The 24,125-nt window shown below is 41.4% G+C and overlaps 1 protein-coding gene across 1 annotated transcript in view; it reads left to right on the forward strand.

The window, feature by feature from the left end:
• Positions 1-6,249: 6,249 nt before the first annotated feature.
• Positions 6,250-24,125, forward strand: part of kif13ba (kinesin family member 13Ba) — a 34,444-nt gene continuing 16,568 nt past the window's right edge. Inside the window, exons 1-6 of the mRNA XM_070911957.1 lie at positions 6,250-6,343; positions 11,660-11,753; positions 21,942-21,954; positions 22,449-22,509; positions 22,631-22,723; positions 23,577-23,757. Coding sequence (XP_070768058.1) covers positions 6,274-6,343; positions 11,660-11,753; positions 21,942-21,954; positions 22,449-22,509; positions 22,631-22,723; positions 23,577-23,757 — 512 coding nt within the window. The 5' untranslated portion in view covers positions 6,250-6,273. The remainder of the gene's footprint in view (positions 6,344-11,659; positions 11,754-21,941; positions 21,955-22,448; positions 22,510-22,630; positions 22,724-23,576; positions 23,758-24,125) is intronic.

Genomic DNA, 24,125 nt, shown 5'->3' on the forward strand with positions numbered 1-24,125 from the left:
GCAGAGTGAGGGGTAAGGGAGCAGAGGACTGAAATTTAATGTGCTTGCCCTTAAGCTGGCCTAATAATTGAGATAAATGATAGAAATTAGAAGATGGGATAAGTCCTTAAACATTAAATGTTTTACTTACACTTATTTATCACTTCCATTGGACGTTGCGCACAGGAAATTATGATGACTCTGCGTCACATTTGCCCCTCGGGCGTATGTGATTGTTCACTCACTCCCTCAGCCTTGATGAGCCAGTCTCGCTAAAGTCCATTTTACTTTTCAGATGCTGAAGCATCAGATGGCGATGGGTATTGCCATCACCTGTCCACGAATGGCCCTCAGCAAGTTTCCCACTCTGCCAGTCACCTGATCCCACCTCCTGTCCGTTCACCTCTCCCCCTTCAGCCGTCCTGTTCCCCATTTCAGGGGCTGGATGGTGGCAAGTTTGCATGTCTAGGACAGATACATCATAATGCAGAGACGCAACCACTGTGTCCTTTGCAGGCCACAGTATCCCAGAATCCATTGCACACTAGTCCATACTTTAAGGAGTATTCAAGCGATCCTCGTCAACATGTTAAATCAGGAAATATCTCTAGTTTTTTACGAGTGGTTATAAGTCACCAGTAAATATATGAACTGGACCAATGAAAATTGCAGGGTGTCACTTGACACAATAGTTTTTATTTTCGTTAGCAGACATGTTGTTAATCACAGGGTGTTACAGATCAATTGAAGTTACCTACATGGATACAGCACTAGGTGCACTATATGTCTGTTGTCCTTTATAAATCCTTTAGAGCTTTAGATGTGCTGGTAAGTGGATTTTGTTACCTTTAGACAGAACCAGGCTAGCTGTTTCCCCCTGTTTCCAGTCTTTATGCTATGCTAAGCTAAGCTAACCAGTTGCTTACCCCAGCTACGTATTTAGCAAGAGTGGTATCAATCTTCTCATCTAACTCTCAGGCGGAAAGATATACAGATATTGAGTTAATATTTTTCAGAGTTAAAGGAAAAATATTGAACTATTCCTTTAACTCTGTCATCTGTTTGAGGGCAGATTTATGGCGATAATCTTGGAAATGTTTGACTTTAAAAGTTGATCAGGATCACATGGTGGCTCAAATCCAGCATGGCTCTCAGGTTTTGGGGACCCATTTTCTTGAGCCCAATCTTTCAAAGGATCCAGCCACTGAATGGGACATTCGGTACCTCATACACATAAAAACTCTCAGTTCACCACTGCCAGTTTGTCTATGTTCATTGTCTATGTTGCGTTATTACTTAGCCATTGTTCTACTTTATTTTAGTTTAGTTTGTTTGCACATGTATATAAAAAAGAGAGTAAGAATTTACAAAATATATTTGAAAATTTTGCAAGAGAGGTTAGAAGCCAAAAGTGGAGAATGAAGATACCTCTCCTATAAAATATCAGTATTCAGTGAACGTTGATTAAGGGAAGTCCGACAATGAAGATGAAAGTCCTTCGAGTGTCTTGTGGAATATGATTGAATGTCTGAGGAAGACTTAAAACAAATCTTGAAAATGCTAGGCAAGTCATGAGTTTGGTGTAAATATATATATATATTTGAATATACGAGTCTGGTATATGTTCACATTTAAGATTGATAGAAGTTCTATATCCCTATAGACAGGATTTTTCTGCCCACTAGCTTCTGGCTGTAAACAATATGTTGAGTAACTGACTGCTTGAATTATATCTCTCATGTCTCACGACTGCATTTCAGTCTACACTGTTTATAATCATAGCACACGATGAATACAACTACAAACTTCATCCTTAATCTCAAATTACAATAGACTACCTTTAATTGGTTAGAATAGTTGTCAGGCATATTCTTCAGATTGTGAATGAGTGCGTACAGTATGTTGGATCCCAGTGTTTGCCTATCAAGTACTGCGTATGCTGCTTAAGAGCACCATCTCAGTGAGGTTCCATTTACATCCAAAGGCGCTTTATCTTTTTATGCTGGCTCATGCAAGCCCTTTGGACAGAGAATATGTTGATATTTTATACAGTAAAATAACAGTAGTCTTAATACTTTATATTTTATTTTCAAATACACGTTTACTTTCATTTCACAAATCTCAATCTTTTGAGGGAATGCTATTAGCTGACCATAAAATCAATGCACTTTTCATATAGCACAAAAAAACAGACATCCGAAAATTCTTCAGACGTAAGTAGTGACAGCAGATGCTGGTGTGTACGTGGTTCCTGTAAAAAAAAAAAGAAAAAAGGAAGGGTACTATTTCTGTCTGCGTTTTTCTCCCCTCTGCCTATGCTCACGACACTGTGACGACAACACTTGAATATCTACCGCTCCTTCCAATCATCACGACATACACCTAGAGAAAAGGGATTGGTTTCATTAAGCTTAAGTGATGTTGGGGTAAATATAAAAAGAGTGTAAGTTATCACCTCCACTTTCTTCTTATTAGGCAAGCCACCACTATTTACGAAGATAATCATATTTTGTGGTCTCACTTTGATGTGACTTCTAATTAAATACACTTTAAATGTGTAAAGAATTACAGTATGCAATGTTTAACTATGCTCTGCAAGGAGTGTTTTTGGAGACACTTGTAAACACCACATTACACTTGAAAGCCGCTACATCTTGCAGCAGAGTGCCCTCCAGTGGTCTCAACTGCTCCACTGATCCAGTGCTGCTTGTTTATGAGCCCACAAACAAGGCACCAAACCCCCTACTTGCTGTTCCTCTGACCCCTCTGCTGAGATATGATTGTGAAGCTCACAGAAAAGGAGCAGATTTGTTTAAACTTATTTTACCTGGATTTTCCACATATCGAAGAATTGCTCTTTCCTGCTCCTGGAAGACTCGTTAACTGCAATTTACTGTAAACATAGTGTCTCTTGTGATCATATTTGGCTTCCAATAAGAGAACTTAAAAAGAAAATGAGAAAGTGATGCCCCAAAGTCCCCCAATGTACACAATTAACTGTTAAACTGTGAAACCTACAAAATAAGTCTTTAATGATCAGGCAGACAAATTATGAGACATTTTGGTCGAGACAAGAACATTTGGAGGGCCCATTTTCTTTTAAAAGGGGATTAATGAAGTGATCAGTTCCTCTTTGTGGTCTATGGAAGCTGATTGAAATTTTCCATATATAGACTCGTGAAATCTTGTTTAGGGAACAGTTATTGTCCATTCTCATACAAAGAAAAGTTGAAGATTCACTCTTTTAGCTCTCAAACATATGAAGAAATAGGTGTTACATGGAATGTTTCTTTCGTTCAGTGCATGCAGGGATAAGACTGCATCAAATAGGAACAAGCAGGCAGGAAAAAAATGAATGAATTTATAACAGTCAGATATATCAGGTCATTTATTCCATTGAGCTATTAGGTTCACATTTTTAACCTGACTGAGAAAATGCCAGACTGACTTATAATGAGTGAAAGAAGTGCATCAGTAACTATATTGTTGTATAATGATATAACAATATTCTATTATAAATAGAACACCAGTTATTATATGTATAATATATATGAACTGTATATAGTCAGGGCCCACTCAAGTTCATTTAAATCCTTACGGACAGTTTACTACTTTGCCTGCAGTTCCACCAGTGTTCAGCAGGTGTCAACCTGCCCACAGCACAGTCAAAATCGAAATTTACACAATTCCTTTGTTTCGTTGGAGGATGTGTTTCTACCTCCGGTACACGCTTTTCAAAATAATAGATGACTTTAAAACGAAACAAAACAAAAAATACAGCTGCTTTTGTATTTTTGAGTCTTTTCTTTATTAAAGTCATGACAACAAATGTTTTATTAAACATTAGTGAATGTTTAATGAATGTTATTTGCTGCAATTGTAGGACCCCGGGGATCAATAAAGTATTTCTGATTCTGATTCTGATTTACAGAAATTGTATAAATAAATGAAAGAGCATGTCAATCATGAAGCAATAAATACCAATTTATTCGTAATAAACAATACAGAAGATGAATTTGTCATCTTGATGGAGTTTTGCATGTGGTATGTTATGCAAATATAACCAATGGAATTACCAATATGAATTAGTCTATCCATCACCAAAGTACAGAATATAAGATAATAATGAAGTATTCATTAATCACTGTTTACATATACTAACCATTAAATTAATATATAAGCCCATGTTGCTACTTTATGTTTTATAAGGCTGCGCCATTACATCAAATGGCAGCATGTCTTGTGCAAGGTTCTACAAACATCTCTCCACAATTCTGCCAAAGGTCAGCAAAATTTGGTATCTTTGTGACTTTCAGACTGTTGGGCATTATAAAATTACAATAATTGCATAATGTGGTGTTTGACAACCAAAAATCAAATTTCTATACAAGGCATTGCAGTTGAGTCTTTTACTAGCTGACTTGACAGCAGGTAAAATGGCAGAATAGTTGTTTTGTTGTTTTTTTTTGTCATTGTTTATTGTAAAACGCACTATATGACAAAATTCATATATTGAAATAAAATTGCTTTAAATAGCTGCAAATGTGAGGTCTTAATAAATGAAATGTGTATTTTAGTGTAGTTAATACCGGTAGAGTTTATATCATTGCTGTGTATGTGTAAGTGTTGTACAGGAGTGCTAAAGGTACTGCGTTATAATGTGTTTTTAAACTGTGTAGTTGTGTGAGGTGGACTGCAATTGAACTGAGTGTGATGTAATGTGATGTAATGTGACTGAACTGAAGCGAATTGTCAGGGTTTATTTTGAAAACTAATAGCGGGAAGTTTAATTTTACTGTTTAATTTGACGGTGGAGAGAGCGGAAGTGTCGCGTGACTGACTGGGGTCTCGGACACATCTGGTGAAAAACACCTTTTCTCCCCATATTGTATTCAAAAGAAGGTTAGCGTAAGTTGTTATTTACTTAATTTGTCCTGGGTAGCGTGTAAAATAATAAGCGGACTTCTGACTAACCGAGCCTGACCTGCACCTTTTCTCGCCGACTTAATGTTAACGGTCCTCGGCTGGGCTGGTGTAATGATGTCCCCCTGTGGAAACTGGTCGCAGCAACCGCAGGGTGAGGACTGAGTTAGGTTAAAAGTTTAACCACACATGAACAGAGTGATATAGCTTAAATATATTCGACCGATCATTTAAACAAAATCAAACGAATAATTCAATGTACACAGGTGCTTCTGAGATAACTTAGTGAAACTGCCTCATTAGTTGTAGTTGTGGTCTTTAGCTACAACGTTAAGTTGATGCAGTTGGAGGTTAACGCTGACTTAGTGAGCAACTGTACCGTACGTTTAGCTAACTAGTGGCAATTTCGATTATTTTAGGGTTTGTGACATACATTCACAGTTAACGTTGGTTTTAAAATAGATTTAACTAACTGTTAACATACGTTAACTGTGAAAGGTGTGTGACCAGGCGTGGACTTCTTCATTGATGGTTTGGCTAATGTTAGCGGCACGTAACAATAAAAGCGACAGGACTAAATGTATCTATGTTTTTGCCATAAAGTTACACAACACAATAAAGTGTCGTCTCATCTTAAAAGTTAGTTAAGTATCTTCTTGTTCGACATCTGAGTTTGACAGACGAGGTTAGCCGACGCGCTTTTAATTTGAAGGGGCAATACGGAAAGGCTGGTGCTGCTAGCTGCTTGTAGCTCGACACAGAGGGAGGACAGTTAAACTGCACTCCGTTAGGAAGCTGTAGATCGTCGCCAGGCGGTTCTTTGGGGATCTCTCTCGGTTGTACGTGTAGGTTAGCGTTGTCATCTCCAGGATGAGTCCGCCAAGGTATGTAGCTCGAAGATTGGGTAGTGCCTGGGGATGTTATGCAGTCAAATGGTAGGAAAGGGCCAAAAACTTGCTTCTTTCCTGCCGCTGCTGCCCTTCAGTTTGCCTGGCAAATTAGCTGGCTAGCCCGTTTTTTGCCTTGCAGATAGCATACGTTTGCTCAGTCACATCCACCAGCTGCTGTAATATCCTACTTAATTTGCATTTCTCCTTCCCTTCCAGCCTCCACGCCTCTGTGGATGTAAATTAGCCTGGAATATGAGCAGGAGAAGAAGATAAGCAGCGGCGGCTGGTTTCCTGCGGGATTTTACCCAGGCTTTTTGTTTTTCCCGTTGACATGCCTGGTCTATGGAGCAACGCTGAGCGAAGCTAGCTGGCCGACAGTCCGGCTAGCGCAACATTTCCAGGCTTTTGGATGATTGTTTAGCTGAAGAGCTGATTTTATTGTGGATCAGCGCTGCCTCCCCTCCCCGGATAAGGAGTGAGCATGGGGGAGCCCAGCCTGGACGACGCCAATGTCAAGGTGGCTGTTCGCGTACGGCCCATGAACAGGAGAGGTGAGGGGGTTTCATTCCCAATAACAATCCAGATTTGGATTATTATTGGCACATTTACTCTCAAATTAATGTTATACACGGATACTGCTTCTGTCTACATAGTTTGAATCTCAGGTTAACAAGATGGATACACTGAGGTTATATTATGCATAGAATGAATGTCAGATTATTGTAATTAATACACTGAAATCAGATAAACATTATTCGTCATAGACAATCTCATGACGCATAGACTACCTCAGGTTCACTATAAACAGACTGCATTCCACAATAACACTGCTCCACTAAAGTACCCCCTGTTTAATTTCCTGGGAATGGGATGCCAGTCAGAAATCACCACCCATTAGTGGAATGAGCTCCTGCACATTAAAGAAAACTGTAGTCTGGCTGTTCTGGATGGCACATGTTTGAACAGTGCTGGGCTTCCCTCATGGCTGCCTGCCATCCAGCTAAAATTAAAGCCAAGCTGCTGTGAGAGATCTACTGTTAGAAAGTCTAGACGCTTTGTTTCTTTCGCTGGCTGATACAGATGCCAATAGCTTCTTGACCGTATCTGTCATTTGCTGCAAAAGTGGGGCAAGTCAGTAGTTTGACAGTACTGCTATGGGTTGGCATGACCTAATGAGGACAACAGCAATATGTCAGACAAACTCTTCTCAGGGGCATCATCGCTGCCTCACTAGCATTAGGCCAACATGGATGTGTTGTCAGTCCAATAATCTTCCCAGGGCTGCAACATGTCTACACATTGTTACATCCTCAACTCTAATTTTAGAAAAGCCTGAGTAACAAAGGCACAGTGTTACACAAATCTGCGTGCAAATGCTCCGGTCAATTATATTGTACATTTTCAGTGCAGGGAGGCACAGATGACATTTCCTGGTCGATTGCCAAGTCGTGTTTTTGCCGTGGGAGACCATGTGGCCCATGAAAGAAGGAGGAGGAGGAGAGCTGCGGAGGCAGAGTGGTTGACCGACAAGGCCGGCAGAATGAATCACGTGTATCCCTCTCTCTCTCCCCCCTCTCTGAGCTGGAGAAGTCGGTCACAAGACCAAGGCAGTGGATCACCACACTGTTCCCATTGGCAGGGATTTAACATGAACTTTAATGTCGAGAAACTCAGCAGTCAGGATGACATTTTTCAGTGATGGGCTTTCTGCAAAGTTAGACATTTGTTTTGGACACACAAAACATCCCATGTATTTCTGTTTTTGATCAAAAACCATGAGTTGGTTGTTGTTGGGTATTTTAACTAACTTTTGGTTATATAGATGGTGAGACAGAGAGGGAGAGTTCTGTGTTGACAGACCACTTCCCAGTATGTTGTTCATGTCACTTCATGCTGTCAGTGTGACCTCTGCATGACTCATTCGGAGACTTTTATTCATTCATGTTGTTCTCCAACTAATCTGTCAGGTACAGGTGTTGGCAAACTGTCTGCCAGATTCATTTACTGAAACACCACTTCCTTTTTTGTGTTTTTCTTTAATTCCAGTGTTAATTTAACTCAAAACACACAGTATAGAACGTAAAATCCTCTCTCTGCTGTTGTTTACTTTAAACCATGATTCAAGCAACAAAAAAGCCACTTTCAGTTTATGTGAAGGTAGTTCAAAGTCAACCAAAGAGTCTTGTTATGTATGATATTTTCTCCTGGCTGCAGCCATGTTTTTAAGAGAAGTAGCCTGCATCACTAGTAGCTGTATGTCCAGCTTAACTGTTGTACAAATACAAACATGTGAGACCTATTCTGTCAATATTGTAAACAAATGTCTGCAAATGTCTGCCTTCCATTGCTCAGCAAAAAAAGACAATCATGATTTTGGTGAAAATGAGCAAGCAGACAAATTGATGGCTTTCTAAATGCTGTGGGAATGGGTTTGGAACCAGCAGTGCCACGTTTCCAGTAGTGCCTTTCTGATTCCTGTCTGAAAGGACCTTCTGTCCATATGTACCAGTGTTAATATAAGACTTTTAGGATTTCAAATAGCTCCCAAAAACCGTACCAGCTCTGAGTGGACACAGAATTCTTTCATCACATGTCAGTTCAGAAGAGGTGACAGTCAAAAATCAAATCTTATTAGCTCTTAGAAAGATGCTTTCATGCTCTTTTCCAGCTCCACGTCCTTTTTATTCAGGCCTCCTCATATTCACACCTTTGAGCTGCTCGGTTCAGACACAGCTCCTCCTCTGTCTTGCGCTGTCAGACAGTTGCTTCAGGGCACAGTTTCAGGAGTTAAGGGAGTGCAAAGTAGTTCACATTCACTTTCCTCACTCACCTTTCCCCAGCTGGTGCAGTGATTCGGACCTGTGACACTGAAATAGGTTAAAGAAGCAGGCCACTGTCCCTGTGTGTCCCAGGTCGAGGAGGAGAGGTGGTGTAGCTGCCTAGCTGGACAAAGGCAGGAAGGGAGTGAGTCTGAATGAATATTTGCTAACGTTGCGTAATGCTCCATGTTCCCATGGCTGTGGCCTTCGAAGAACAGAGCAACTCCAGGCAACACCATAGCCAATCAGCTTCCTGGCTGATGTCAGGGCTGTTGTGCCAAACCTCAGCACCGGTAGCCCAGGGAAGGACCAGAGAGAAGGCAAGTGGAAAGTGAGAGGTGGTTATGGAGCAAGGAGAGGCAGATAACAATGGGTACATTTATCCTCCCAGCCACACCGCATCACACTTTCCCTTCTGCTAGTCAGGAAGTACAGCTGCAGCATTAGGGGCACATGGGTAATGTAGGCAGCAGGTGAAGAAGTGAAGGCAGAACAGAAAGTGTTCTTACTCTAACTTCCCTATGTCGGTGTCAGCCCCCCTGTTTAACTTCATGTTCTTTCACTCTCACTGTCTCTGTTGGCTCACCCTGCTTTTTTTTTTTTTTGCTTTGTGGTGTCCTTGACAGCAGAAGAATTGGAGCGTGATTCAGGTCCTCTGACCTTTGACACAAAGTTTCCATGGCTCTACCCCTGAGTTCCTGCCACAAACAGTATTGAGGCTCTCTAAACAGACAATTTTTAGCCTCAAATCCATTATGTTTCTGGTTTGCACAGGCACAGCTAGCTTCTCCTCAGATGTAGGACTGCAGGTCAAGTTTTGGATTCCCTTTTGTATCTCAGTTAGGGGCAGTGACGTGTGTATTCTATATTCATTACAGCCAGATAAAATGGTCCTTTGCATGTGTGTTCTCTTGAGCAGGTGTGGCCAGTCACTGTTTGGCAAGGCGCTTCTTGCAACAGCATTCATACTTAATCACCAAAGCATTAAGTTGTCATCTGTTGAAGTCATCGCACATTGAGGAAAGGTTTATTTGAAATTGCCTTCTCCTCCACTGTAATCAACCCTGGGTAGTGCACTGATTGTTCACACTATTTCTTTATCAAGAAAAAATGGCTCATGCTCTACTTCTGACTGCTGACTTGTTCATTATCCTGTATGGGCCCATCCCTGCTTCAGAGTAGTGATGCCTTGTTTAGAAAAAGCAACTGAAGGCATAGATATCATAAAATGACTGAATACTGCTTTAGACAGTTGAAGAAAGGAATGTTTTTCCTGTCTTAACACATTTGCTGAAGTAAAAAAATCATTGCATGCTCTTGCATGCTCGCTGCATAATGGAGAACATGATTATTGACAATCATCTGGGGTGTGATTGTGTATTAGAAATCTAGTAGTCTTCATGTAAATACTGGGCTAAATGGTGATGGTAACTACAGTGATAAGATACCCAGTAAACCCCCGCAGTAGAGGTAAAACTACTGGTTGGTAGTGTCATTGAGCAACCACTGATTTGCATCAAAAGCAGTGCTGTTCTAGCCCTGACCTCTGACCTCCCTGTGGTAGGGGACAAAATAGAAGAGGATATCCCTACCAGGAGCAGCAAAGATTCCAGAGTCCCTCCCAATCTTATCAACTAGGTTAAATAGTAAGAATTTGTAATTGAGTTCTGTTGCCTGCTTTTACAAAAAAGCAGAAAAAAAATCATGTGGTGACCTGTTCCTGTGTTACTGATTAACCTACAGGCCAAGATAACTGTTTACTAAGACTATTTTCATTAAGAACAAACAGTATTACTGACATTCATGGTTTTATATTTGTCATTATACAATAGGATTACACAATGAAATGCAGTATATACATTATACTATAATCTATATAGAATATGTGCAATATCAGTGTAATATGAGTGTTTTAATTATGGTTACGTTAATTCCAAATTTGGTGACCTTAAAGATACATTTTTATTTTAGCTTTTTACTACAGTAACAAAGTGTAATGGTGTAATATAATAAATGGAATCAGTGGCTGTGGCCCAAGCACTCACCAGCAGCCACCAGTAAAAGACTGGTATTCTGCTACTGGTAAATTAGTCTGCTCTGCAAGTAACCAATTGTCAAATGCTTTTTTAAAATGCACGACCAGTTCTGCCAAAAACTGGATGCCCAGGACATGCTGGCAGCACCTAGCCTGTGTGTAGACAACCATCATTGGGCCTCATTGGCAAGACAGATGAATGGAGAGACTTACCAGCCTCATGAATTTCCAGTGCGGTTCATGTTGTTATTTTCCAGTGCTTTCGCTGGTTACTTTCACAGCAAGGCTTCTAGTAGAAGGTTATGAGACTTGACTCAGCTATGAAACCAAACATAACATGTAGCGCTGTATATTAGGGGCATTATGAGATATTTAAAGTTATCAAAAAGAACTTAGGTGTTTACTCTGTATTGTCTTTTGCATTTTTGTACTAATGCATTCCTTGCATTTGTAAGAAAAGTACTTTTTTCTGATGGCACAGTGAAATTGTATGTGGCAAAACTACAGCCTTGATCAAGTAGCCTCAATAAGCAACATTATATGCTGGCTTGTGCAGACTATCGACTTAAATACCTGAGAGGACAGCATTAGGACCAAGTGTTGCATCATGACACAAACAGGCCAGGCCAGGGTTAGGATGGGAGGTCCTTTGTCGTGTGTGTGTGTGTGTGTTGTGTGTGAGAGAGTGTGAGAGAGGGAGAGAGAAACTGATTGCCAGCACAAGTCCTGTTTTATTGATTAGCTTAATGCTCACTCCAAAGTAAAAGGTCAATTTCAGAGTTGGTGTTTCCCGATGGTGATGGTGATGGTGATGATGATGCTATGATATCTGTGGTTACATGACCCTTTCTTTCATCTTCAGCTCTATTTCATGACAAAAAAAGGTAGAGACATATAAAATTAAACTGTGTAATAATGTTGAAACAATCAAGGCTAACAGCAGAAACCTAAGCATGTTTGGATTGTGAGATTCAGTGCTTTGGTTGTAACACAATGTGTTGTCTGATCCACAGAAAAGGAATTAAACACTAAATGTGTGGTGGAGATGGTGAAGAACCAGACGATCCTCCATCCTGGCGGAGCTAACCTGGGCAAAGGAGACTCCAGGTACGTTTGTCAGGAGCTTGACTGCATTCCATGTCCATGTAATTCAACAAGTCAATGCCTATAAATGTTTGATTTTGATTTATTTTATTTTTTCCTTGGGGAACAGTGTATTACAGCATACATCTTATGCAGCACTAAATGAAAAGCGTTTTAAGAGGTTTCACATTTAATTTTTACATACTTTTTTCAACCATGATCAAGAAAAAGATACTTTATATGTCAAAGTAAAAGCAAATCTATATTGCAGTACTCTTTCTCTGAGTCAAATCTGAAAACAAAGACATGATACACATAGTTTTAGATTTAGTGTGACTTAAGCTGCGTTCAGACCAAATCCGGCGTTGCAGCAATCAGCACATGGTTGTGTGACATCGGGTTGCGTTTCTCCAAAAGTTGAATCTGTTCCGACTTTTTCGTCGCAGCGGTGCTGCATTATTTTCCGTCACCCCCTGCAGTTACCACCACCGCAGCCTAAACTGACTACCCACATTCAAAATGAATGGGAGGATGGGTGTTTTCGCCGTGACGCCAGATTTGGTCTGAATGCAGCCTTCAATGTCCATTGCTGAGAAACAACCATAAATCAGCCTCAAAATCATAGAGAAAAAGACGCACCTTAAAACTCAAGAACTTGCCTGAGAATCATCACACTTGTAAGTTTTCTTCAGTGTCAGAGTAATCCATCGATAGTCGTCTGTACATCCAAACAAGAACAACTAATAGCTAATTCGGCTTTTAATAGTGCCAATTTGCCAGAATGTGAATGAAGATTATGAGGGATGTTGGGGGGGATCCATTTGGACTTTTTCTGGAGCTCTATAGCTTCTTATGAGCTGCCATAGGCCCCATTTTATTGCCTTCACACAGACACGTGTTTATTTGGCAGATTTACATCCTTACTGTGCTCTGAGTGATATTCCGTGTCTTGGACATTTTCTTGTAACCTTCCCCTGGTTGCTACTTTAAAAAGCTTGTCTCAGATTTGTTTGGAATGTTTCTTTGTCGTCATGATGTAATTTTTGGCAGAAAGCTGAGTAACCAGCTGTTGGGCCTCCTAGAGACAGGTGTATTTCAACTCAAATCACTTGTCACTTGTTTCCCTCTCTCTGCTTTTACTCTGTCTCCGTCCTATTAACCAGCTGCTGTTTGTGGGTAATGCTGAATTGTGCTTGGAGTCTTGAATCTCTCAATTCCTGCACTCAGGACGTGTTAGACTTGGTTGCATTGGGCAGAACAGAAATGTGTGACTGCATGTACTGTGTGTGTGTGTGTGTTGTTGTGTGGTTGGGTCTGAGTGAGGGAATGTGGCAGTAGTGATAAGACCCAGCAAACTGTTGCAAATGTAACACAGCGAGGACAAACAGTGAATAAATCACCTCATCTGTAATGATAAAGCTGTAGTAATTACAGCTTTTTGTTTAATTTAATTACATAATGGTTCAAAATCAGCCCGTAGGCAATGCTTGACTACACACCCGCCATCTTGGAGGAAGCCAGCTGTGTCGGAAGAAAGATCTCCTTGTGACTGGTGGAGCTCACTGCAGACTGCCAGATCAGAAGTAGTGAATAACGCTGGATTCAGGCTGAGGTGCAGGAGCAGACAACAGCAGCAGTAGCGTGTGTTTGTGTGTTTGTGTGTTTGTGTGTGTTTGTGTGTGTGTGTGTGTGTGTGTGTGTGTGTGTGTGTGTGTGTCAGTGTCAGAGGTTCCTGTGCCTGGCAGAAAGACAGCAGGATTGACACAGAGGCAGACAGAGACAATTATACATAAAAAGACAGACTCCACTCGGCTCCTCTCTTCCCTCACTCCGTCGGGTCGTAACTCCCCACCGCCTGGCTTCCTCCCTTTTTCTCAGCTCTTCCGTTTCCGTGGCAACACAGGGGGAGGTTAACTCCGGGTCGCTGTCGGTGACCGTGAAGCCCCTTCCTTGAGTGAGGAGACGATGGAAGAGGGGGAAAAAACCCTCATTTTCTCGAGCATCTGTCGACCATAAACTTCCCCCAGTGACTTTTATGTAGGACTAAACAAGAGCAGAGCTGTAGTTTCTCTCTCAGTCTCTTGGTGACAAAGGAGCGATGAAGCAGCAGGAGGATGGGCTGACTGACTGCTGCCCTCAGCATGCAGATGCTATTTTCATTTTGTTTGTTTTCCATTTGTATACTGTTTACATTGCAGGATTATCTTTTACTTAGAATGTTAAATGGTTGTTAATAGTTGAGAAAGACTAGCGTGGGTGCATAGAGGAAGTATGCAGTAAAGTTAGGATGTTGCAGGTGTATGGTGTTTTCTTTGCAGACTGTGTTGCCAGGATGCCCTTTGTTTAAAACTGGGAAGACATATCTGCAGAAAATTATGTATAAAAAAGAGAAGATACCTACATTCAACTGATTGGCACACTGTGTTTCAAGGATTCTCTGGTTATTAAACCAACAACACTGACTAGACGTCTACTGGAATGATTGGATGTGAAAGTTATTCAATATGTAATAATGTTTGGAGGAACAGCAAGGATAGGAAGAAAAGGCTGTTGTTGGATTTAGAATTTCAGTCCCAGACAGGCACTAAGTCCACATTATCAGTCATTCTTCTGTTATGATCTGTTGCCATCAGCCATTTGCCAATATTCTCTACTATTTTAAATGCACTTAACACTTACGTATTTATTGGACTCTTCAAATTATCGTCATTTCCTAGATTACCAACAACAGAGAGCTGCATCCTGCCCCACTTCCAGGATGGCCCTCTGATCCACTAGCCTTCATTCCATAGCGTATTTCTACTTCCATTTCAATTTCTTTCATTGATCTGTATGCATCTGTAAATGGATATTTACTACTTTCTTTGCTTCATAATAATACGAAATAAATGTAAAATCTTGTTAGTTTTTACAAAGACATAAAATCAATTATTTTGTTAGCATTAAACCGCTACGGCACTACACTACAGCTGAGGCTTTGACAGTCCGAAGACATAGTGTGGAACAGACGCTAGCCTGAGAATTGGGCAGGGCATCGGCTCTCTATACAAATAAGCTCTTGGAAGGATGTCCTGGGTCAGAGGTCATGTGACCCTGCCAAATAGGTGGAGCAAATATTTTGGACATTTATAGAGAGGCAACGTGATGTGGAGGAAGCCTGGTGTGTATTCTCGGTTTAACGCAGGGCTGTTTTCAGTCTAAACGCCTGCTAAATCTGTTGTGATGCAATTAAACGTTTCTGTTCATCATCTCTTACGGAACTTTTACTTGTTCCATGTATATTCACCATCCTCAGCGGCAGACTCCTAATCTCTGTTTTCAAAAATGTTGGTTTGTTGCCGAAGCTAAGGATTAGTTCTGTTTAAATATAAATGAAGGATTTTCTCTTTCTCTTGGGCTGTCAGAAACGGCTTTCCATCTGAGTAATTGGTAAAAGCCATTGGGGCTGACCAGATATCTATCCACTAAATGGTTCCCAGCAGCTGGGAAGCAGAACTTTCACTTGTAAGTGTTGACTGTCTTTGCTGTAGAACTTACTCCTGGTTAGTAAGTGCATTCAGACAAACTGAGTTATTGCTGGATTATGGCTCTGGCTGCATGCCCTACAGCTAATACATTAGCACCGATCTGTTCTTTGAGTTTTGGACATATATCCCATTTATTTCAAATGGAAGCTGTTGTCCATTTCCTCTCCTCCCTTTTGTGCTCCTGCTTACAACAAGCTGGGGGAATTTCCTCAGAGGGCAAAACGATGGTTAACTACCAGTTGAAAGCTAACTTAGCAGACATACAGTAGCTTAAAATGACTGCCATTTCCTAATTGGTTTATGTAATCTTATACAGGGGTCAACAGATAGAAAATGTATAGGAAGAGAACTTTCAAAGGAATGCATTATCAAGGTATAACTCAATATCCTAATGTTCTGTATGTTGAGTGCACTTTTGTTTTAGGTCGGTTGTGGTTCTCTTGCCTACTTAACTTCACGTCCTCTCAATGTACTTAGAAAGGACCGTTTCGCCCACTCAGGCTTGGATGAGAAAAGGCATCATTGAAAGAAGACAAGGCCATGTAGAGGATTGGTAAACACTGAGCCTTGAACAACCCTGACACACAATAGACCATGTCCACCCAGTCTGCAGACCCACTCAGTGCCTCTCAACCACATGCTGTTACATTGAAATAAGGCTTGAGCCGCAGAACAAGAATTAATCAGTGAATTTTTATTATTAATTTGTCAGAATTCAATTATTACTTTGTTAATGTGTTTTGTTAAACACCCACCTAATCTATTAAAACAACAAACTACTTTAATGAATGTTAAGGTGTCCCAACTTTCAACTTAGGACTGAAGTTACATTCTGTCACAAACATCCACAGACTATTTTTGAACTCTCCACCATAAATATTTTGAAAGGACCTCACTTCCTTTTTTGAAAATTGTTTCACTCCTCAGTTGTCAGTTGTGTGTTCTACTTGTGTGTCTGATTCAGTTTTTCCACCAGCGGTGCACACTGGGCAGGCCAGAGTCAAGTTCCTCACGCTGCCACTCTTAGTGACTCACTGTGGTGGTTACTTGTTTTATTGAGTATTTAGCTTTATTTAAGCACTCCTGATCATTATGTACTAGCTGTCTATGCTCTCTGACCGCCTGTCTGGTACTGGGAATCTTACATTACATCTTTCAAATGTTTTATATTGTGTCCTATCTGCTTTTGCACCTGCCCTCCTTGAATCACTTTGCCACCACCAGATGTGTCCTAACCTCCAGAGCCTAAACTGCAGGGCACTTTGTCTGTCTGATAAGCAGACCGCTAACCTCCCCTCAGCCGTGTGGTCAGACACTGCAGTTTTCCTGATGACCTGAGGCTGTTTGCATTGGACTAGTGAGGCTGGATGTTGACACACTCTGACAACGATCTGTCTCCTGTCAGATGTCAGTGAGGCAAACACAAGCGGCTTGGTTTCCAAGACGATACACAAAAGAGACTGTGTGGCCCCATATCTTGGAATGATGTTGGATATTTTGTGTGTGTGTGTGTCAGCGTGTCTATGAGTGCAGTTTTTATTGTGTATGTCTGTTGTTATTGCGTTCACTGATACCTGTTTTTAGAAGTGAAGGATCTGCAGCATGTTTGTTATTGTAGAAAGGTGGTATTTGGGTGCAGAGTAAGGCGAAGTACTTAAACAGTCCAGCCTGAACCAGCCATGTGATGGTGGGAGTTTTGATGATCAGTCCACTAACATAATGACAGGGTTAGAAATCAAGGAAAGAGAGTGTCATTCATCCACAAGCCACACTGGCTCATTTTCTCCAAGATTTTGTCTGAAGCAGTGTAGAGGTCAGCAACTTTACTCAAGTTTGGTGAAGTCCAAGTTTCTAAAAGTTTTCAGACCATGTGGTCAGGCTCAGGTTGAACTTTGAACAGTAATTCTACTGAGTTAACAAAATCAATAGGAAAAACAATAAAAGTATGACAAACATTTTGCAGCATATGCTTGCATAACAGTGTTTTCTGTTTCCATGTGCTGGTGGTAGCCAAACAACATCGCATTGACATGCTGTCAGAAAATCAGAGTCATAGGAGAAAATATAAGCAAAATGGTTCTTCTGATAAGAAGATTGAAGATGCATTAAAACGATTCGTGCCTGTCTTAAAAACACAGCGGGAAGTGAGTTCACACTCCATCCTCAGGTTGAAGAATGCATACTCACATCCCAGCTCCAGTCAGAAATGACCAACACTTATCTGGTGGCATAGTAAGAAAATGTATTACTTATTACATATGAACTGGCACACTGTTTGCGATGGCAAGGTGGAAAACATTAACCATGCAAACTATTTATATTTTCTAGGTCAGCCGTCCAGAGGTCCAGTTAATGTGCATCACATGATAGAAAGTGAAATGCATACATTAGGGTTTCAATTTGATGCAAGGGCTAAATGTCAAGACACATGCATTGATTTAAATGGTTCTTGCATGCTCCACTCGCTATAAGCTTGGCATGGGCAAAATCAATTAGTAAAGGACTTAGTGAAATATCTGTACGTTTTACTGGTATTTACATTAATTGTAAAAAAAAAAGTAAAAAGTAACTGCCAGAGCAAATTTCCTCAGGCAGTGTGAATAACACCATCCCATAGACTGTATAGAAAGATGGTCTCCACTTCCTCTCACTGTACGAAAGTGAAGCCAAAATATCCCAGATACGGGTGCTGTCATCTTGCGCTGGTGAGGTAATTTGTAGCCAGAGTCGGCACAGTAGTGATTGGGGGGTGGAGCCGCGATATCAAGGTACCGCCCATACACCTGCCCAACCCAATCGCGAGCACAGCGCACAGTCAATCACAGCTGTCAATCATGACGTCTCATCCCCTTTTTATAGCATTGAGATGTTTTGGCTCACTTTTGAGGATCTGTCATGCCGTCCATCTTTTATATACAGTCTATGCACCAGCCTCAGACTGGGTGGTGTAACATGGCCTCCTTGACATGGTATCTGTGGCATTTGAATTTATTTAGTTCAACACCAGGAGGCTGCCAGACCACATGTACTGTAAGCATAGAATACTGGACTTTCAATGTAAATTTAAGTAAGTGATGTAATATTTTTTTTTATATAATCCACTTCATGTCCCCTGGAACATACAGTTTGTATAGGAGGATATGCGTAGGCTGTCTACCATATAATCATTCTCACAATATTTGGGGAACTGTCCTATACAATGTTATGTGCTGAACTCAAGCATTAGCCTGTTACGTGTCCTGTGGTCCTGTGCCATCAGTATGTACTGTGTTACTCTGACGCTGTGTCTGCTTCAGCTTAACATTCCAGTCTCAGGGTTGCCTCTTTCCTCCCTCACCCCCCTGGCTACCTTCAGCCTCCTTTCCATCCTCCATTCCTCATTCCTCCCTATACAGCCATGGATGGTACAGTCCTAGGGAGAGAAAAAATGGACGCAAGAACAGTAGAGAAAGAGAGGAGGCGGGGGGGAGGGAGGGAGCAGCCATGCATTAAGTTATTTTTTAAATGACGGTGATCAGAGCGGAGGAGCAGGCCGAAAGGAGGAGGGACGAATAGAAGTGTTCGAGGACCGAGGGAGGCGGGTTCACGGCTCTCCTGACCGCCTCATTCTCCACTCTTATTGGTCGGGGGGGGGCCTTGCTTTGTTAATGGGCGTTTGTGCGCAAGACATGGGTGACCCTTCTTGCCTGCAGCCTTTGAAGCAACCATGACAGCTGTCATCACTACGTACGTCAAAACCTGCCATGCCGATTTCACCCCTAAAGTGTGTGGAGATATGACCGTGGGGAGATAGCAGGCATGTAGGATGCTCGAAACGCCCCTGAGAGGAGCACTTGGAGAAACAGAGATATTGGAAAATCAGGGATTCACAAGCAATGTAATGTTGGATCAGGGATTCTGGTTTGACAAGATTTTACTCCAGGCAACACAATTTTAGTCCAAGCAACCCGATCTGTGAAGATTTTTGTTGATAGTTGTTTGTACAGAATAACAGTAGCATCCTGTTATATCCTCCTATAGATGCACACATTCTTTCCTAAGATTTAAGCAGTGAAAACACTTTTAGAATCTCCTCTCTTACTGCTGGAGGTCCTGTGGACTCAGAAACTCTGCTCTGGGTAAACGTCTCCTAATTGTATCCTGATTTGAAGAGCTACTGGAGTCAATAAGCCTTCAGATAGGACTTACTCTGCATGTATTTGCTCTCTGAATGCAGCACGTCAGCAGCGGAACGTCAGTGAAATATGAAGTGTTACAGATTGGATCGCACGCTGGCTGGTTTGTGCAAGAACTGCAGCTTTGGCGGTTTCTAAAGAATGTGCATGGGTAAAAGGAAACAGGTGTGTGTGTTCCTCTACTTGTATCTTTACGAAGACTAGTTTGAGACATTTAGAGGACATTTTTGTGATGTAGTTTAGGGCTCAGGGTTAGATATGGTGTCAGGTGAGGCATTCAGCTGAGGGTCAGCATTACTGAGAAATAGAATGAATGTAGATGACGGTTAAGTATAGAAATGTGTGTGTGTTTGTGTGTGTTAGGGGGTGGGGGGTGTAAACTACTCCCAGTCTCTACCTCTGGCCTCATCATCTGACTTGAGCTGACTGACAGCTGCCCTCACCCTGTGGGCGGAGCCAGTAGCTTATAGATGGAGGAAGAAGATGACCGCCTGTAGAGATGAAGAACAGAAGAGAGAGAACAGAGCGTGCATAACTTTTTAGACTTTTTAGATTTTTTTATAGAAATAGAGACATTAATCAGAGCACTGCAGGTTTTGTAGGAGTTAATGGGAAGAACAAGACTGCCAGTGTTATAGATTGTGTCCCCTCAGGCGCCCCCAGTCCTAATGTTGTCATATTGCAGCAAGCCTATTTGATGAAAGCGCTTACCCAATGGCTGACATTAATGTTCTAATGACAGTTTTTCACTTCGCCATCACAGGAAAAGCATGTCAATGACTTTACATTTACATGACTTGGAAGTAGAAGTTGGCTCATATGACACAATGGCTTGACAATAACAAAATGCTTCTCCTAGATTTAAAAGTACTGGACAGGCAAGATGTTTAGTTTATGAACCACGTTGTGATGACATTTCTGCAACATTTGAGCCGCTCGGTCTAAGTTAGACTGGAAACACATGGTTAATTACATAGGTGTAACAATACCAGTGTGTACCATTTAGTGGGTCTATGTACTGAACAAATACGAAGTGAAAACCTGAACCCTTTGTTAATGCATTAACAGTGTAAGTGAGTGTAATTCTAGGCCAGTCCTGGGGGTATTTGGACCTGTACAGGGCTCATATCAGCAGTACTGGTACTTTTATAGGCTGTGAAAAACTAGTGCTCTTCTAATTTACTCGTAGCATATATTTCTGTATTCTGCAGAGGATGTTAAAGAGAGGTTTATCTATTTTCTGTTTATCTGTTTTAAGGACATGGCTGCTGGCTAGATGCTCAAAAGTCTGACATGTTTGTGTGTGGGTTCATGTGTGTAGTGTATGCGCCTGCTTGCACATGTATTTCTTTACATCTATTACTTCCCTGTCACACAACCCCCTACCAACTTCAGTACCAACCCCCTCCACCACTCAGTCCCACACACTAGGGTTAGTTTGGGTCGGTAAAATTGCTTTTCTCTGACTCGCGTACTTCTGCACCTGTTGTCTCTCGTCTCCCCTGTGTGTTGTATCTCACTCATTGACTCGAGTCGCAGTGCTTATCGGAATGCACAGATTTGGTTGGCTGAGTAGCATCACGTGAGATGAGTTTCCTGGGCTGCTATACCAGAGCTGTAAAGGCTAGCTGTGGCAATTAAAATAGAAACGCTCCGTCAAAATGTAATAATAAATGTAAATAGTTTACCGGTTGTAGGTCCCGGGTCTGGGTCTATTGGTGACCTCGGCTTTAGAGGAAGAAAAAGTTGAATGGTTGTCATGAGAAATAAAAACATGATGTGTCTCTCAATTGTCCAAATTGTTGTGTCGCTACACTCTCATTCATGGGCTCTCATTATGTTCCACTCGGGAGCAGCTGAGTCACATGCGACACAAAGTGGTAAAATTCGGTATGCCCAGTCGTCCGGTCCGGTATTTGGCTTAACATCAAACTGGTTTGAAAATCCTTACATCGGGCCAACCCTAACACACACACTCACACACATGCCCACACACAGACATTCCCACAACAATTCACCCAGTCCCAGATCATTTTTTATGTCTCCTCAGAGATGAATACAGACTCACACCCTTACCAAATCCCCTGAGAAGTTGGTTGTGACAAACAAGATGTAAATAGGCTACACACACACACACACACACACGGCTGATTTTGAATCAAATGTGTGCTTAAGTGACTGGTGAAAACAAGGAAAGCCTGAGGGCAGTGGCTCTTGCTCTGCCTTTGTTTTTATATCCGTCTCTGTTCATGCATGTTTTTCTTTTTCTGTCTGACTCACTCCTCTTTTCTATCTTAAAGGAACATATGATAATTAGTTGAACATTGTTGTTAGACAGATATTGGATAAATAATTTCCTTTATCGGTCTGGAACATGAAGCACCAAAGACTTCACTGCAGTCTGCTCTGAATGGCTTAACACACTGCATCTTCTCTGACATGTGCACTAAATGTCATCCTCCTATCTCTCCACATGCTGCTATGGACCTTGACCCTCCCAACATCATCAGGAATCAGTCCAAGGTAACGGCACACACATACACACACACACACACACACACACACACACTCATAAACATACACAGACATTTTTTAACACTGAGCTAATTCCATGGCTGTGAATCATCTCTGTGTTAAACAAAGAAGCTGCTGTATTTCTTTGACTCTAGCAGTTTGTGAACTGTTCCTGCCTGCAACCGTACGGGCAGTGATACAAAGTAATGTCTGTATAACTGTTTTTGCCAGAAGAGTCTTGTTTAATATATTAACTTTAAACCCTTGTTGCTGGGAAACTTTTGAACATGTTTTTTTGGCTGAGTGACTCTCTGAATATCAGTGTTTCCCAGGAAGGTCTTTCTGTCGTCTGAAAAGTTCCCGTAATGCTACATGACACAAGCTACCATTGAATTAAACTCCAGTATTACATATATGGACATTTCTGTATGGCAATTAAAAGGTGCAAATTGTTATCAAATGTTAACATAGACTCTCATACTGCCACTGTTTTCACTTCCCAGGTCTTTGCCTATGATTACTGTTTCTGGTCCATGGATGAGACGGATAAGGAGAAATTTGCTGGTTAGTTCCAGTTCACATTATCAAACATTTCATCACTAAAATGCCATTCAAACAGTTGAGTTAGGAAAGGCCAAATATTCACAATTGCATAGAATAAAATTCCTTGTTTGTGTGTTTCCAGGTCAGGAGGTGGTCTTCCAGTGCCTTGGGGAAAGTCTTCTCCGCAACGCCTTCCAGGGCTACAATGCCTGTATCTTTGCCTATGGACAAACTGGTAATTTACCATGAGAAATCTCTCTAGTCTGTGGTCAATATGATGTGAATGTATTTTATAACGTAGCTACAGGAGTTGGACACCATATATGAAGGATGTCTCCTTGCCTTCATTAGCACAGTGCCCTGAAGCTTTTTGTATAAAGATTAAGAGAGGAGTGTCAGTAAGGATGTGTTGTGACAGGAAGGTTGCACGGCCTCCCTTCTACCATAGCTCAAATGAAGTTTTCAAACAAAAGCAGAACTTTAGAGGCATGATAGACCTGCACAGTGGTGCCAAAACCCAAACACACCTAAGCAATATTGTGCAGACGGTGTAGATATCTGCACTGGCATGAATGCAAGTGTCTCTGTTCCATCAGACTGATGACTGAAAAAACAAGGCTGAAACATGTCCAGTGTAGACACAAAAAGATCATATCTCTCTTCTTTCAGTTTACACATAATCTCAATATTACAAATCTGTCAACCAACCCATTAGGGCTGATAAATCAGTCCAGGGTCTGGACTGATTTATATTTAGAGGTGGTTCTAATATTCTGCCCCCCTCATCCAGTATAACTCCACCTTTAACTATGACCTCAGTAATAAACATATGATTGAATGTACATATTTTCAGCAGTGTCTAGAAAAAACTGTAAAGATAGAATGTATTTATTTATTTAGAATTTGTATTGAATTGCATAGTTATACCTAATGAAGTGGCCACATGATGTTGTTTTAATAGTTAGTGACGTATGACTACCTCGATTGTGTTTCTCAAAGTTTTACATCAGCTCTTACAAAGGTGCCATTTTCACATTTCAAACGACCTGTTCCCGTTGAGATTGTCTGTCTGTGTGTGTTGTTGCCAGGTTCGGGGAAGTCGTACACCATGATGGGTTCAGGGGACCAGCCAGGACTGATTCCTCGGCTGTGCAGTGCTTTGTTTGAACGAACCCAGAAGGAACAGCGGGAGGAGGAGAGCTTCACTGTAGAGGTGTCCTACATGGAGATCTACAACGAGAAGGTCCGAGATCTGCTCGATCCCAAAGGGTACGACCTCGACTTAATCTTCTATCCTTTTTCATGAAAGGAATGATCATTTCTTTCCTTCTGTAGGCCGTGGTTGCTCTGATAAGACCTAAGGACACTTTCACTGCTGCCCATGTGTTTATTCCAAGCCAATTGAAATAGCAATCAAATTATATCGAGTATAGAGAATACAGAAGACATTTTCTGAAGTTAGTTGTTAGAACAGAGAAGGTCTCTGGTGGATTTTGGTACCACCATCTGCTGTGGACAGTGGATAAAAGGATCACTTCTCTGCCCTGCAACCACTGATGGAGTCCAGGTCATGTCCAGCCGGTCAGCAGTAAATCAAGAGCACAGGCCTGTGTCCGCTGCCCCAGACAGCATAACCT

This window comes from Enoplosus armatus, chromosome 1, assembly GCF_043641665.1.
Source record: "Enoplosus armatus isolate fEnoArm2 chromosome 1, fEnoArm2.hap1, whole genome shotgun sequence".
NCBI lineage: Eukaryota > Metazoa > Chordata > Actinopteri > Centrarchiformes > Enoplosidae > Enoplosus > Enoplosus armatus.